We start from the raw sequence: 16,510 nt of genomic DNA, 5'->3' as shown, positions 1-16,510 counted from the left end.
CTCACACTCTTCTAGGTAAAAGAAATACTTCTTCATTTGGCATTTAAAGGCCTTCAAATTTTTAGCCCAGGCTCCCTTTGCTGATTTATGCCATTTTCTTCTTCATATACTATATATAAAAGCCCAGATGGCCTACTTTCTTTTGACTCTACATGACACCTTCATACCTTTGCAAGGCTGTCCACCATGCCTGGAATGCTCTCCCTTTTTTGACTCCTTTTTTTGGACACTTTACATTCCTTCAAGTATCAGCTCAAGAATCATCATCTGCAAGAAGTCTTTTTGGATCTCCAAAGTTATTAATGCTCCTCCCAACTCTCCCCCCAAATTATCTTATATATATTTAAATATATATGCTATATTTACACATACACACACAGATATATATATATATATAATATATATATATATGTATATATATATATTATATATATCTTCCTTACATTCCCTTACCACATCCCAAGTCAGTAAAATCTAAGCAACTTACAGGGAGAAATGATTAAATTTTATTTTCTTTCTATCCTTCATCTAACATAGTACCTCTCACAGTAGAGGTCCCTAAGTGCTTAGTTTTTTTAGCTATATTAAGATGAAGAATACAAAAATTACAACAACATGAAAGTGTATGAAAAGGGTAAAAACATAGAAATTCAGAGAAGGATTTTTAGCTGGATCATTCTCATTAGGTGGCAGATTTGGTAGCAAATTGTTTTTTTTTTATCATTTTCTAAAAAACAATCCTTCAAAAGATTAAGGTTTAAGAACATTGGGATTATTAATTATAAATTACCATGATCTTAGGAGACAATTTCTACAGAGGAATTCCAATAAAGGATTTGTTCAATGTCAGCATTTTTAGAATGTGTTTGATGTTCTGTACTGACAATTATGAAGGGAAGAACACTCATTTGGGCCATATGTGTTATTTGGGACATGTTTGCTATCAATTAGTTTTAAATCATAGTTATACCATACTGTAAGTTTAGATTTCAGTTCTAGAATCAGTAATCTTGACATTCTCAGAATACTTTTGGCATGGCCTACTTTCTCCCCTCATGTAATAAACACTGGTGAACTTATTTCTTAATTCTTAACCAGTAAAAGCAGGAAAAAATAGCTTTTTTAATGGAAAAAAATATTGGGAATTAACGGTATTTTGAACAAATGGATGACTTTCAGGTTAATCCAAACCCTATGAACCTCAGAATATTCTGAAAACTTTTTTCTTCCTGTAATTGGTTATTTATTCTCTCAGGGGAAAAAACACAACGACTTCATCCTACATCTTCCTCCTCCACCCTAGAGCCCTGCCAAAATAATGGCACTTTGTTGCCTCTGATTTATTTTTGTGCATCTTCTAAAATGACTTAGAAGGAAAAAGGGAGACAAGAAAATATATCTCTCCCCCACCTCTCTCAGAGAACCTTAGTGACACTGCAGAATGAAGGATGACTTTTTGCAAGGTATTAAAAATATGATCCAAGACCACAACACAGGAGATATAATTATCTAATTCTTGATTGACATGATTATTTGAAGACTGGAGAACTTTTACCTTGAGAATTTGTGGAGGCAAAGAAGAATGAAAATTAATACTTTTAAGTGTTAACTAATGTCTTCAACATAAATATAATTGTCAGTGTCTCCAAGCTTTTAGCTCCCTCCTCTTTCCACACCTCCCCCTTCCTCTCCTGTTCACTTTTCACAGCCTGCTCTCAGTGCTAGAAGGCTGGGTGACTACAGAGCAGGGCTCTACTGAACAGCACTGTCAAAAGCTAGGCTGGAGGCGGTAAAGCTCCCAGAGCAACTGGAAGGCGGGGAGGTAGGCAGGAGAAGCTTCAGGGTAAAGGCTCCATTTATCGCAAGTCCCTGTGCCACGCCTCCTTGGTCAGCAAAGTCTTTGCCCGGGTACACTCTCCTTATGACAGGCGCGAAGAGGGACGAATGAAGTCTCTGCAACAGCTCAGAGCAGCTTCCTCCAAAGCTGCAGCTGCTGTACCCAGCCCAGATGTTCAGCAGAGCAGCAGCCCAGGAAAGCGCCGGTAAGTCACCATAGGATATCCCTTTCTAGCAGTCAGGCCCAGAGAGGGTTACCAACAGGATTTCCCAGGCACCGGATTAGCCTTTCGTTTTGGGGAGGTCAGTTCCTCCTCATATTTTACCAAGTCGCCACCATTCTTTCAACTGCCTTGAGCATCGCACTCCTTTCTGGGTCATTTTGCCTTCATTTATCTGGAAAGCTAATTTTTTGTTTGTTTGTTTGTTTTTTTCGGTCTCTGCCTAACTCCTAGGAAAGCTCATCTGGTAACTTTTAGGGGAATGCATATTGACGCCAAAGCAACCTAAAGTAAATACACCCCCCCCCCCCCGTTTAAGGGAACCGCGTGGATTATTCACTGGAAACCCCAAGTTACCAGTGGTTTTCCAGGAGAAAATGAAAGGGTGATCCCATAAAATTGCAGGTATTTCTCAAACAGAGGTCAAAAACTAAGAGAGGAAAAGTAGACTATCCTGGATGGAACTACTTATTGTATTGACCTGCCTAATTGTGCCTTACCCTTTCAGCAGCCCTCTCCCCTCCACCTTCCAGAAAGCTATTGTTACAACCCAACAGAATAAACCAGAAATCTGTTCATTGGAATGGACTTCAAGGAAAGGCCCATTCTCACCCTTTTATTTAGGGCACTGGAAGGAAAACGAGAAGCAGTCCCACACCCCCGCCTCTACCCCACCCATCACCCCCACCTCCATCCTTTACTTTTCCTGCATTTCTCCATCTCCTGCTTTCCTCCAACCTCCCCAACCCCACCCCAGTTGTCAAGCCAATTCACATGCGTTTGTCACTCCTCTTAAAGGCAGATTCTCCTCAGTTGCCTGGTACATAGGGAGGGACTTGTCATAGAAGATGGGCGTGGGGATAGGACGGGTCTGGCACTAAATGAAATCTTGATATTGTAAAACAAAAAATAAAATAAAATAAAATAAAATCTAACCCTGGCAATACAGCCTGTATTCAGATCTGCCCGATTCTCTGCTGGGTGACTCCTTTTTTCTGCCCACTCTGACTCCTGTAAGCTAGCACTGTTTGGTGCCCCGGGTTGAATACATTTAGCTACTAAGAGGCAAAGGAAGTGCTGGGGATGGAGAGGGAAGCTGAGCGAGTGGGAAGCTGCTTCTCTCCCATCCTGGCGGTTCCTCAAGCACCCGCTGCCAGCACCCGTGGCGCCACCCAACCCTCTTCACCCCGCCCCGACCCCCCACCTCCCACTGGGGCTCGCTTAGCCGCTTAAACTTTGTCTTGTCCACAGGAGCAGGTGGTAAGGATGGAGGCGCCTGCCCGCTGCCGGTCCCACGCTGCTGGGGCGGCCAATGAGACTCCTCTGAGCAGCGGCTCTCTGGTCTCCTTAGACTCTAGCGTCTTCTGCAGCGAGGGTGACGGAGAGCCCCTGGCCCTAGGGGACAGCTTCACGGTTAACGTGGGCGGCAGCCGCTTTGTCCTATCCCAGCAAGCGTTGTCCTGTTTCCCGCACACGCGACTGGGCAAGCTGGCCGTGGTGGTGGCATCTTGTCGCCACCCTGGCACCCTGGCAGCGGCATCCAGCACCCTGGAACTCTGCGATGACGCCAACCTAGTAGACAATGAGTACTTCTTCGACAGGAGCTCACAAGCTTTTCGCTATATTCTACACTACTACCGAACTGGAAGGCTACATGTCATGGAGCAGCTGTGCGCTCTCTCCTTCCTGCAAGAGATCCAGTACTGGGGAATCGATGAGCTAAGCATAGACTCCTGCTGTAGGGACAGGTATCCTATGGAGATGGGGGGAGGGGGGAGCTACGGATGCCAAGAACGGGGTTGCTAGTGGGTGGCGTAAAATGTGTTAATAACTGAGGGCACTTTGGGGAGTAAAGGTGGAAGTCAAGGATAAAATAAGAACTTAACTATATAATTTGTGGAACCTAAATGGCTTTGTTTGTCTTTTAGTTTTGGAGGCAGTTTAGGGAAGTGGAAGGCGGAGTCAGATGAAATGAATTCCGCCTGTGAATCTACCTGTGTGATTTTGCTCAAGTTACTACTCTGGGCCTGGGCTACCTTATCTGTAAAATTGAAAGGGCTGAATTCCATGGCCTCTAAGATTCTTTCCAGCTCTATATCTAGGATCACTGTAAGTAAAGGGCATGTGTAAATGAAAGTAAGTCCTTCAACAGGTGATCCTAATATTTGATACTTAATTTTGTACTGCTCTATTTTTATTAGTTGAAATAGTTGATTGTATTTGAAAAAAGAAATTTTTAAAAATTGAACAACAAAAATAAGATGAAATGGGTAGGATTGAGTATGAAAAACATGGAGTGTGAGGACAGATTACCAAGATGTCATTTCAGAATAACCTGAAAGAAGATAGAAAGTCATTTCCTAAACAATGAAAAGTTAAAGGATTTTGATGACCACTTTGCAAATAAAAGCACAGAGTTTACATATTTGGGGACTGGAAAAACTTTAGTCACAATAACCTTGTGAAATAAGCAGTAACAGTTATTAACTCCATTTTACAGATAAGGATACTGAGTCAGAATGAAGTGACCTGCCCACAATTATATGGCAAGTAAGGAAATTATAGATTCAATTCTGTCTCCCAGGAGTAATAATAGGTCATGTTTATTTTGTGTTTTACAATTTGTTTAAAAAACATTATTTACTTGGATTCATTTGACCTATATATAACAAACATTGGAGCCCATATATGATGTTATTATCCCTATTTTACAGACAAGGAAACTAAGACTCATACTGATAGTTTCTGAGATGAAACACACAGCCTGTAAACAGGAAGTCTGGGGACCTGGGTTCAGTGCTGGCTTTGCCCCAAGCTATATAACTCTGGACCAATCATTCAGCTTCTCCAGGTCATAGTGTCCTATTTTAAAATGGAAATAATATTAATACTAACAGTTTTGTAGTGTTGTTGTAAGGAAAGCACTTTATAATTTAAGTGATATAAATATGTAAGTGTTTATTATTTAATTCCATTTGATAAATGTTAATTAAGTATATACTGTAGAAAAGATAGTTGCCTATAAGTATATTAAATAAAACCTACACAAACATTTCTCCAAAAGAATTCACAATCTAATAATGGGAAGGACAAGTACACAAATAATTATGATGCAAGGGAGATTACTGAAAACAGGATATATTGAGGAAAAGGGAGGTTTGTACATAGTTCTATGAAAAAAATTAAGGAGTAAAGTATTATTTATCACTGAAGGGTGGGAAAATGGACAGGGAAAACTATAGAAAATAAAGGGCTTTGAATGTCCAAGTTAAGAGATATTATTTTATTTGGTGAAGATTATGGACTGAAGATTTTTGAGTGCAAAATGTCATAATTACAATAATTGATTAGAACAGCGGTTCTCAATCTCTCAATTTGTAGCAATGAGAATACATAATGCATATCAGGCATTTACATTCTGAATCATAACTGTAGCAAAATTACAGTTTTGAAGTAGCCACCAAAATAATTTTTTGGTTTGGGGTCACTGCAACATGAGGTACTGTATAATATGCGGGGTCACAGCATTAGAAAGGTTGAGAACCACTGGATTAGAAGGATTAGCAGGGCCAAAGTGTGAAGGATAGATGTAGAGGCAATTGAAAAGAAGCAGGAAAACCAATTATTATTATCATATTCAATATGGATTCCATGCAAAATCATTTTAATCCATCCCTTACTCACTAATACCAGTGCATCCACTTTAGTCCAGTCCTCACGTCCTCTCACCTAGATGGCAAAAAAATCTTTATGTATTTTCACCCATGCCTGGAATTCTCTCTCTCTTCACTTTCACTTCCTGTCTTTCTGGTTTCCTTCAAATCTCAGCTAAAATCTCATATAGCATTCTAAAAGAAATCTTTCCAAGTCTTCCTTAATTGTAATGCTTTCAGATATTATTTCCAATTTGTTATATATATATATATATATGGATATTTGTATATTTATATGTGTGTATGTATATGTACATATATCCTATAGCTATACATATGCACATATGCATACATCTATGTGTGCATGTATATACATGTATATATGTGTACTACACAACTATCTTTATCACATAGTAGATTACTTAGTAAATGCTTATTACACTGATTAGATCAAATACATGACTTTCAGACCATATACCATATATGGCCTACATCACTCCTAAATGAACCCAAACCAGAATAAAATATATTTGGGAAGCCTTGAATAGAAAAAATACAATAAAGTATATATAATTTTACCTTTAAAATTAAGACAATATGAAACCCCAGGGGTCTTTTGTGTATGAATCAGTGGCCCCCATTTCTATTTAAGTTTGACAACCCTGAACTAGGTACCCACCAAGATTCCTAACAACTTTCAAATCCATAGTACCTGAAGAAAAATCAAATCTCGTACTCATTTTTTTTCCTGTCTTTATTCTCCTAGACTGCTCTGCAACATTTGACACCGTTGACCATATTCTTCTTGATCCTCTTTCTCTTTGTCTTCCATTACAGTGCATTCTCATGATTTCTTTTCTTTTCTTTCTCTCACTTCTTCATATTGATGTCCCTAAAATTATGTCCTTGGGTCTCTTTTCTCTATATATCCTCTACCCTAGTTGTCTCATCCACTTCCATGATGTCAGTGATCATTTCCATGTAAATAGTTCACATTTTATGTTTTGGCTTTTACCCATATTCTCAATAGACCCACATTTCTAAATACCTATTAAATATATTCTCTGAAAGCTACTAAATGATGAGTCTGAACTTAAAGCTGTCCAAGTACAGGTCCAAGGTCTTTCTACTATATCATTATTGTTCTTGAACAGACTAAACAATCATCACCAGTGCTAATGCCATTTCTCTGCTTATATCATTTTAAATAAAAGTTCTAATGATCATATTGTTCTTTTGTAAAGGTACTTGAAAAGAAAGGAGTTGAGTGAGACCTTAGATTTCAAGGATGATACTGAAGATCAGGAGAGTCAGCAAGAAAGTGACCAGGATTTTTCTCAAGGGTTCTGCCCCACTTCCAGACAGAAGCTCTGGGACATTCTTGAAAAACCAGGATCTTCCACAGCTGCCAGGATCTTTGGGATCATCTCCATCATTTTTGTGGTCGTGTCCATTGCCAACATGGCCCTGATGTCAGCTGAACCCAGCTGGCTGGACATGGAGCTATTGGAGGCCCTGGAGTACCTGTGCATTACTTGGTTCACTGGAGAGTTTGCCCTGCGCTTGCTCTGTGTGAGGAATAGGTGTGGCTTCTTGAGAAAGGTGGCAAACATCATTGACCTCCTGGCCATCCTCCCCTTTTATATCACTCTATTGGTGGAGAGCCTGAGTGAAAATGAAACCACACAAGAGCTGGAAAATGTGGGGCGCATCGTGCAGGTTTTGAGACTACTCAGGGCTCTGCGCATGCTAAAGCTGGGCAGACATTCAACAGGTATTCACACTTCATTAATGCTTTTTAAAACTACCATTGGGTTTAAGTGCTTCCACCAATCCTAAAAAAAATTGCCTCTGCAAAAAGTATGTAATGTGCCAGCGGACATGTGCTTCCCTCTTTCCTAAGGCTTTAATGTTGTGATAAATGTCACAATTAATCAACCCACAAGCATTTATTAAGCATCTATTTTGTGTAAGGTCCTCTCTTGGGCCCTGGGGTACAATGACAAAAATGAAACAATCTTGTCCCTTCCTCACTCACACAGAGCTTACATTCCAGAGGGGGAACAACATATGTAACATCACCAATCCAAAATCACTTATTAATCATGTTCTACATGGTAAGTACAGGGTCAAATGAATCCATAGACTAAAATGAAACAATAGCATGAGGAAATATAAACAAGTTCTCCACTTTGGGTCCAGCAGGGAGCTGGCTAAATATTCTTCCGGACACAGAGGTCATAAGAAACTTCTAATGACTCTCCCCTAGGTTCCCCACTTGGTTTTGATATAAAGGAGTATGTTCACTTCCCTATATACTTTCTGTAGCAAGAAAAGGAATATCTTGCATAGAAATAAAGCTGTTCATTTAGCCCATTTACTAGAATGACATTCAAAATACAAACTACCCTCTAATCAGAATATGTAGAAGATAATCATTCTTTCCAGGCTTCACAGAACACTATTGAAACTTCCTCCAGTGGGAGGAGGTAGAATTTGGAGAGAAGAAAGGGAGAGTAAAAAGGAAAAAATTAGGGATTGGGTGGAAATAGATTAATTACTCACTATATATGTATCTATATTGCCAAACTGTTTGGTTTTTGTCTGTATCTCAAGGGATATGGACAACTAGGAAGTTGGGGGCAGAGCAATTAGCCTCTTTTTTATGAAAGTGGATTAATTTGGACTCTTCTTGAAAAAAATTGTTGTTGTTTTCTTTTTAGAGTGTCTTTTCCCAGTTTCACATAACGTGGCTTTGATAATGGGGTTTCCAAAAACTTTTAAAAGCTTTAGTCCTTTTTTTTGAAACATAATAGGATGCTTTCTTAGTGTATTTATAAACTCTTCATGGGATTTGATTTTAAAACACAGTTAAGACTACATTTTTCTCAACAGAAAAGAAGACAAGAAAAAAGGAAAATAACAGTAATTTCTACTATGTCAGTTTTCTACAAAGGATTTCTAAATTCTTAGACAAGCATCAACTCCATGGATCTGTTACATACAAGAGCATAACCTGGTACTTAAATAAAAGATGAACTGATTATCTACATGAAAATTGCCATCCTTGTACATTAAGCTGGGTAGCTTAGTGTATTGAGAGCCAGGCCTAGAGATGGGAAGTCCTAGGTTCAAATCTGGCCTCAGATACTTCCTAGCTGTATGAACCTGGGCAAGTAAGTCACTTAATGCCCATTGTCTAGCCCTTACCACTCTTCTGCCTTCGAACCAATATGTAGTATTGATTCTAAGGTGGAAGGTAAGGGTTTTAAAAAAATCATTTAGGAGCAAAAAAATAAGTTCATTTCCTCTCTGTCTCCTTCCCTATATAGATATTTATTATGTGAATCTTACAAAATAAGCAAAGGTAGTTTAGTCCATCAATGTAGGGTTGTAAAATCCACTTGATCTCTCTTAGCTGAAGTTTTCTCCTCTTTAAAATGAGAGGCATTGGACTGGATGAACTCAAGTGATATCATTATATTGCTAATAATGGAAAGAGCAAGTTTAGGAAAATTATGCTTCCAATATGAATTTACCTCTGCATGTTGCCTAGGAGGTCTTCTAAAATGATTAAACTTCATATATATTATTCATTGGTCTCTAACAATAAACAGCTTATTAATAACTCATGCCCATCTGGAGGGGCTGAATATCAGAATTGAGAGTAATGAAAGTATAAATAACACTTGAATTAATTTCAAATAGTCTTTGGTGAGTCAGATCAGGTCCACTTAGGCATATCTTAATTGCAAAGATTGACCATGTTTCAGAAGAGCTCTGTCCCCCTCCTTGTAGATATATATCAAGCAGGTTCTATGATATGACATTAACTTTCTTCATATAAGTGACTTCTTTGGGGTCTTAAGCCTTCTACAATTTGGAGCATCACTTCCTTAATTCTCAAAAATCCTTTGAAATCCTCAAAACTAGGTTTCTTATTCCATATCTACATGTGATGAATAGGAGATGTCAGCACAGTAATTTAGCTCTTTGAATAATAATTGGCATTTATGCAGTTCTTTTGAAGATTTGCAAAGCACTTTACATGTATTATATTGTTTGAGCCTAACAACAATTCTGTAATGTAGATGGTATTTTTATCTCCATTTTTCAGAAGAGGAAATTAGGTATGAGAAAGTTTAAGTGACTTGCCTAGGGTCACACAATTAATAGTGTTTGAGAGAGAAATTGAATTCAGAACTTCCTAAATGTTTATTTTCTCTATCATCCACATAGAATAGCAGAAAAATTGCTTTCTTTTTGGGGGTGAAAATAGGATTTAGGCTAATCTAGAAAAGAAGTACACTACCCCAAACCTTATAGAGATATTTATGGTAGAACTTAAATTATAGATAGGGGATAAAACAGTATAATAGAAGATCCCTAATACATAGTCATTTAAAAGTAAAGACAAATCTACCTGTCAGTAAATAGCATTTCCTAGGCAGATAACTCATATACCATTGTGCGAAGAAACACAATTATATGATAGATATTCCAGGCTTCTGGAGACTATGATGTCATTGGGAATACAGAACATACACATTCTCATAATTGAACACAATTATAAAGGGGAAACTGTATAGATAAGTATAATAGCAATAGGAATTATTAGAAGTAGTACTGTAGAAGACTATCTAAGTATTTGAAAGGTTGTCATAGAGAAGAGGGAAGTGATTCATTCTGCTCTGCCCTAGAGGTCAGTAGTTCTGTCTTGGGTACAAGTTTGCATAACTTATTAACAGTAGAATGGGCTGACTCATGTGGTGATTGGAGTCTTTAAGTTAAGTTTAGATGGCCAATTTAAGGGTATTGATTTCATGAGTTGTCCATTTCCTTGACTAATAGAACAGTTTTTGAGGAGCAGGAGTTCCTGTTTACTGAGACTCAGAGTTTGATGTAAGAATTTCCAGGGTGGGGTCAACAAACTTAGTCCTAGTCTCGGTCTGCATCTCATGTCCCAAAGGAGGAGGAATTCCCTGACGTTAGGGCACAGCATTGACACCTGTAGCCTTAGTGTTTATAGCCTGAATCACTGATACTTACAGCAGCAACCAATTAGACAATGGGGACATCAAGGTCCAGAGGCAAATAGTACAAGTTAAGGGAAATAAGGACTATGACCCAAGGGAGCAGCTCATTGGAGCTCTATAGAAAAGGGTAGTGTTTTCCCTGCCACATGCCAAAAGAATATGTGGCCCTGAACTCAAATGTATGAGTTTTTGTTTGGAGAGAGACTGTGGGTGATGGAGGGGGTGGTTTAAGGTTTTACTATGGGTAGAGATCAAGTCCTATCAGGGTTAGCAGGCTAATGTATGAGTTTCCATGACTAGTTGCTGGATTGATAACAGTAGATATTTCCTAAGGGGACCTAAGGATGGAGGCACTCTTCCATATGCATTTTCTTCACCATCTATCAGGTGCATGGAGTACCTTCACTTTGCTGATCACTAGCAACCTCCTAGAAGAGCATAATAGGGAGTCAGTGTGCCCAATTGGCTACAGGAACAGGCAGGCCATGGACTGTGTCAAAAAGGAAGTACTACTTGGTCTAGGAGTTATAGATGTCTTTGAGTGTACACACAATTCATAGTCCACTAGTGTCAAAGGATCATGTAAGTACTACATACTCTACAGTACATTATAGAGTGGGTTTCTTCATATATGGATTGAACCAGCTAACCACTGAAATTCCTCCCAATTCTTAAAATTTCCTTTTTATGAAATATATTTTAATGAAAAGGAACATTTACTTTCTGAAAGAGCATCATTTCCCTAGGCACAATAGAGATAATGCCTATCCAGCATTGTAGCTAAAATGAGAAAATGGATGTAAAGTACTCTGCAAACCCTAAGGTGCTTTATAAATGTGTTATTGCTATTATTATTTTTCAATGAACTACCCAACTTGCATAGAAAACCTTTTTGAGCAGAAATGAGCAAATTCTTCTCATTAGTTCTCCCTTCAAGAGTTATTAATCTGGATATGCTTCTAGATTGTGATGGTATTGAAACTGTTTTTTGGTTTTTGTTTTCTTTTTTTTTGAACCTGTGAGTTTATCAGGTCAGGTAACTCCAATAGTGGAAATTCCCACCCACAAATGAAGCTCTAAAATATGTCTTCAAATTCTAGTCTTGGGGATTCCCCTGGAGCCTTCAGAATTTATGTAACTTACCCATGATTACACAGATTTTGGATCCAAGTCTTCCTTGCTCCAAAACCAGTACTCTGATCAGTATCTTCTATGTCAATGGCTTCTAACTGTTGGGGACAATTAGGTCACACATATCAATTATGCCAAAGCTGTCTTACCTTCTTCACTTACACCTACATATTTATATCCAAGGTGGGCTTAAATAATAGCAAAATTCTGGCTTTATCAAAAATATATGGAAGAGGGAGAAAGGAGAAGCCATCTAGCTACCGTCCAAACTGCACAAATGTTTACAGTAATTAAAAGAATTAATTATATCAAATGACTGACAATTTTTCTCATGTTACAGGCTTGAGATCACTAGGAATGACACTCACTCAGTGTTATGAAGAGGTTGGCTTGCTGCTCCTATTTCTCTCTGTGGGCATTTCAATATTTTCCACCGTGGAATATTTTGCTGAGCAAAGCATGCCAGGCACAACCTTCACAAGTGTGCCCTGTGCATGGTGGTGGGCAACAACATCCATGACTACTGTAGGGTATGGTGATATAAGGCCGGACACCACCACAGGCAAAATTGTGGCCTTTGTTTGTATTTTATCAGGGATACTGGTTTTGGCCTTGCCTATTGCTATTATTAATGACCGCTTTTCTGCCTGCTATTTCACTCTGAAACTGAAAGAAGCAGCTATTCGACAGCGTGAAGCCTTGAAGAAGTTGACAAAGAATATTGCCACTGACTCCTATATCAGCGTTAACTTGAGAGATGTTTATGCCCGAAGTATTATGGAAATGCTCCGATTGAAAGGCAGAGAAAGAGCAAGTACTAGAAGCAGTGGAGGAGATGACTTTTGGTTTTAAATCCACTTACAGTGTATTTTTAAAAAGCTTGTATGTAATTGGCAAAGTTAATGAAGCATTGATGTATATGTCTGCCAATGTTAAGATAATTATCTCATAGCATTTGCTGTTTTAATTTTTGCAAATAGTTTCCTTGGTATGTCAGAGTATGTCATGTCACTAAAGGCAAATAGAAATTTTCAGGGTGACACTGAAGCTACTTTTTCACTTTGGGATATTAAAACCACCAAAGCAATTGATACATCAAAGTAAAACCATTCCAATAACATAGGTATGGCAGGATTTTAATGTGTAGTGATAAAACTATGACATGGAGAACATTAAGGAAGTGATTATGCCTTCAAGCCCTATTTATAAAGGAATGATAAGAAAAAAATTGAACACAGAAAGAGGAGTGAAAACTTACATCTATATGTAATACCATTTTCTATTCAATTGCATTACCCCAGGAAAGAAATTAATTTTGTTAATTCACAAAAGACTATTGCTACACTAGCATGCTTGAGCCCTAAATAGCCCAATTAGCTTTTCACCAAGAAAAAGTTGGTTTTCTATTTACAGACTGATCCTCCAGCTTCACAAAATGTCCAGTTAATAACTGGCATAGATACTGAATGAGGCAGGCAAATGCCCTGGATGATTACTTTAATACCACCATCATTACTTGGGGACTGAGGTTGGGGCAGAGGGCAGATGACATAGGGGCGACCATGTGGAAAGCAGACTACTTAGAATGCTTTATGAAGGTTCAGTTGACAACTTTTCCATGGAATACTTTCATCCTAGCTAATTGGTTTGGTAACTCTATGGGTTCACTAACAGTGATGTAATTACTAAGGCAATTTGCTTGATGGCATCCCAATTTATACTCTAGAGGTGCCTGGTTGACCCTGATTGCCTTCTATTCAGTGAATATTTGAGGATTACATCATGAGAAAATTCAAAATTCAAAATTTCCATTATTAAATTATTACAATCAGTAAAAAGGGTATATTTAATTAACACCAGTAGTCTCAGTAGTCATTTATTTGTTCATTTATATTCTATACATTTCTCTCATTGTCCCAGGAAATTTTCCATCAAAGTTCTGAGGCTGACTGAAAGGCAAGAAAAGTCAATCATTTGTCTTGAGAATAAATAGTACTTTGTCTGCCTTATTATAGAATTAATTCCTAACACTCTCAAGTTAAAAGGCAGAAAAATCAATAATATAAAATCCATTGTTGTGGGGATAGGGACTGGTCCTGTCATTTGATCAATATCTAGAATTCCTAGATGAGGAAGCTCTCTATATCACTGAAGTCACCACCTTCCTGTGATTTTTTATAGTCTTCGTTGCCTAGAGGACAGAGAGATTAAGTTACTAGCCCTGAATCAAAAAGGTATGTTGGGTTAGAGACAGGACATGAACCTAGGTCAGCTTTCTAACCACTGAGATACCTGGAGATAAGTGAGATTTATGGATTTTGTGTGTATGTGTGTGTTATACCTATTTATTAATCCTGAATCCAAGGAATAAATTCTTACCCAGAAAATAATGTATATTTTCTTCTTAAAATAATGATTTTTTTCTAGAAATCTGGTAAGAGTAAATCACAAACTTTCCTTAAGAAAATAAGTTAAAATGAACATATTTTATGTAATATTTTAAGCTAGCAAGAGGAATTTGTAATAGGAATGACACATTTTCCATATTTATGCTGGTTTTCCAGCCTATTTTTCTATACCCAAAACCTTTATATTCAATATCTGTGCTTGAATATTATGAACAAAAATTGATATTCATTACAACAGAAAGGGAGCCAGTGTCATACTAGAACATAAATATAACAATGAGAAAATATAGATATCATATTTTGAAACACTAACAATGTACTCTGCATTGCTAAGCAGGTGATTCTTAGATTAATTTATCCAGCTTTAATCTATTAAAGAAAAGAAAAAAGAAATAAAATTATTTCTCCTAACCTCCAATCTTTCATCTCCAACTGACCATTGGACATATCAATTATAAAGTTTCATAGATACCTCAAACTCAACACATCAAAAATTAAACTCTTTATCTCCCCTCTCCCAATCACTTTATATACTCTTCCTTATTCCTCCCCTTTTCCCTCTAACACTTCCACTACACTGGGACAGGTCCTAATCATCTCACACCAAGACTATTGTAACAGCATCATATTTAGTCTCCCTGTCTGTCCCCACTGCAGCCCAGACTCCACTCATAAGTTAAATTGATCTTTCTAAATTGCAGTTCTGACCACATCGTCCCTTCTATTCATATGACTCTGGTATCTTCTTCTTGCAGGTTCAAATATAAAATCTTCTCTTTCATTTTTAAAGCTCTTCATAACCTGATCTTTACCTTTTGAGTTTTCTTACATCTTATTTCCCCTACTTATATAAATCTTTATATATATAAATCTTCATCACATAAGACATTCCATCTCCTGACTCCATGCGTTTTCACCTAAAATTTTCTCTCTCCTTATCCCACCCCTGGCTTCTCTGGCTTTCTTCACGTCTTGGATAAAAAATCTTACCTTCTAAAGGAAGTCCTTACTGGTCCCCCCTGACTACTGATGCATTCCCCCAAATATCTCCAATTTACTTTGTATAAATCTTATGTGTATATAATAGTTTGCATGTCATCTCCTCATTAGACTTTATGTTGCTCTTTTATGCGGAGACTCTCTTTAAATGCCCTGCCCTGAGTAAAATGGCTAGCATATGGTTGATGTTTATTAAATTCTTGTTGGTTACTCTGGCAGTAAACTATTCAATTTTGATTCACTTAAATAAGCATTTACTAAATCTTATTAGCCAGACACTGCTGATATGAAGGCAGAAACAAAGTTGTTTCTGCCAAATGCAATATTTACACATATGTAGTTATACATACATATATTTATGTGTCAATGATGCTTCCCAACAGTAAAATACAAGTTCCTTAAAAAAGAAATTATTTTGTTTCTGCATATACCTTCTACACTATATATCTACATACATGTATATATATATATTCACTTTATACTCCCTTGCTTTCTTTAATATATATGTACAACTAAGGGCATTAAGAAGGCCATCATGTACCATCTTTAAAGAAAACCTGGAATTCCAGGATGTTGAATGAGGTGAAAGTGCATGGAAATCAGTCTAACAGTAGTCTGGAACCAGGTAATATGTGCCTTTTCTTGCCATGGGTGTTTATATTTTATCCTTGAGATAATAGGGCACTGCTTAGTATCTTTTCTATCCTAATACAGCATACATCTTGTTAATCCTATTCAATTTACCTAATCTTCTGAATTGCTCCTCAATAAATTCATTACCCTGTAAAATGGATCCATTACTATAATTCTAAGAAACTAGTTCAAATATGCCCTTAATATCCTTTCGTTGGCACTGATTCAGAGATCTGTGAAAATACTAACTCCTGGGAATAGCAGAGTATGCAGGGATTGATCTTTTGTATTTTTCTACCTACTTTCCACCCAAAAAATGTTCATTGTCACTTTTTTGCCAAATTTATTCCTGGAGTAAAAACCGGAGACAGTGTTAAACATGAGCTTTCATATGTGAAGACTTCACCATTGCTGAGATGGCCTACGACCACCTGATGCTTTAAACAACAACATTAAATGCCAAGCATATTGGTACTTGAGTAGAAATAAAATAAGACATGAGGGCAAAGAAGAGGACATAGAGCATTTTTTTTGCAAGAAAAAAAGTACTACTGGCACAATAAATTAGGCAAACCAGCACCTGGGTCCAGAAA

General features: G+C 37.6%; 1 protein-coding gene across 1 annotated transcript; it reads left to right on the top strand.

The window, feature by feature from the left end:
• The first annotated feature begins 1,650 nt into the window (after positions 1–1,650).
• KCNV1 (potassium voltage-gated channel modifier subfamily V member 1) lies at positions 1,651–14,264 on the top strand. Its single transcript, XM_001380638.4, has 4 exons — positions 1,651–2,042; positions 3,309–3,805; positions 6,955–7,484; positions 12,218–14,264. The coding sequence occupies exons 2-4, from the start codon at positions 3,324–3,326 to the stop codon at positions 12,727–12,729; spliced, it is 1,524 nt and encodes a 507-aa protein (XP_001380675.1). The 5' UTR covers positions 1,651–2,042; positions 3,309–3,323; the 3' UTR covers positions 12,730–14,264.
• Positions 14,265–16,510: the final 2,246 nt, after the last annotated feature.

This window comes from Monodelphis domestica, chromosome 3 (assembly GCF_027887165.1).
Source record: "Monodelphis domestica isolate mMonDom1 chromosome 3, mMonDom1.pri, whole genome shotgun sequence".
NCBI lineage: Eukaryota > Metazoa > Chordata > Mammalia > Didelphimorphia > Didelphidae > Monodelphis > Monodelphis domestica.
This window is presented reverse-complemented; position numbering and strand designations above follow the sequence as displayed.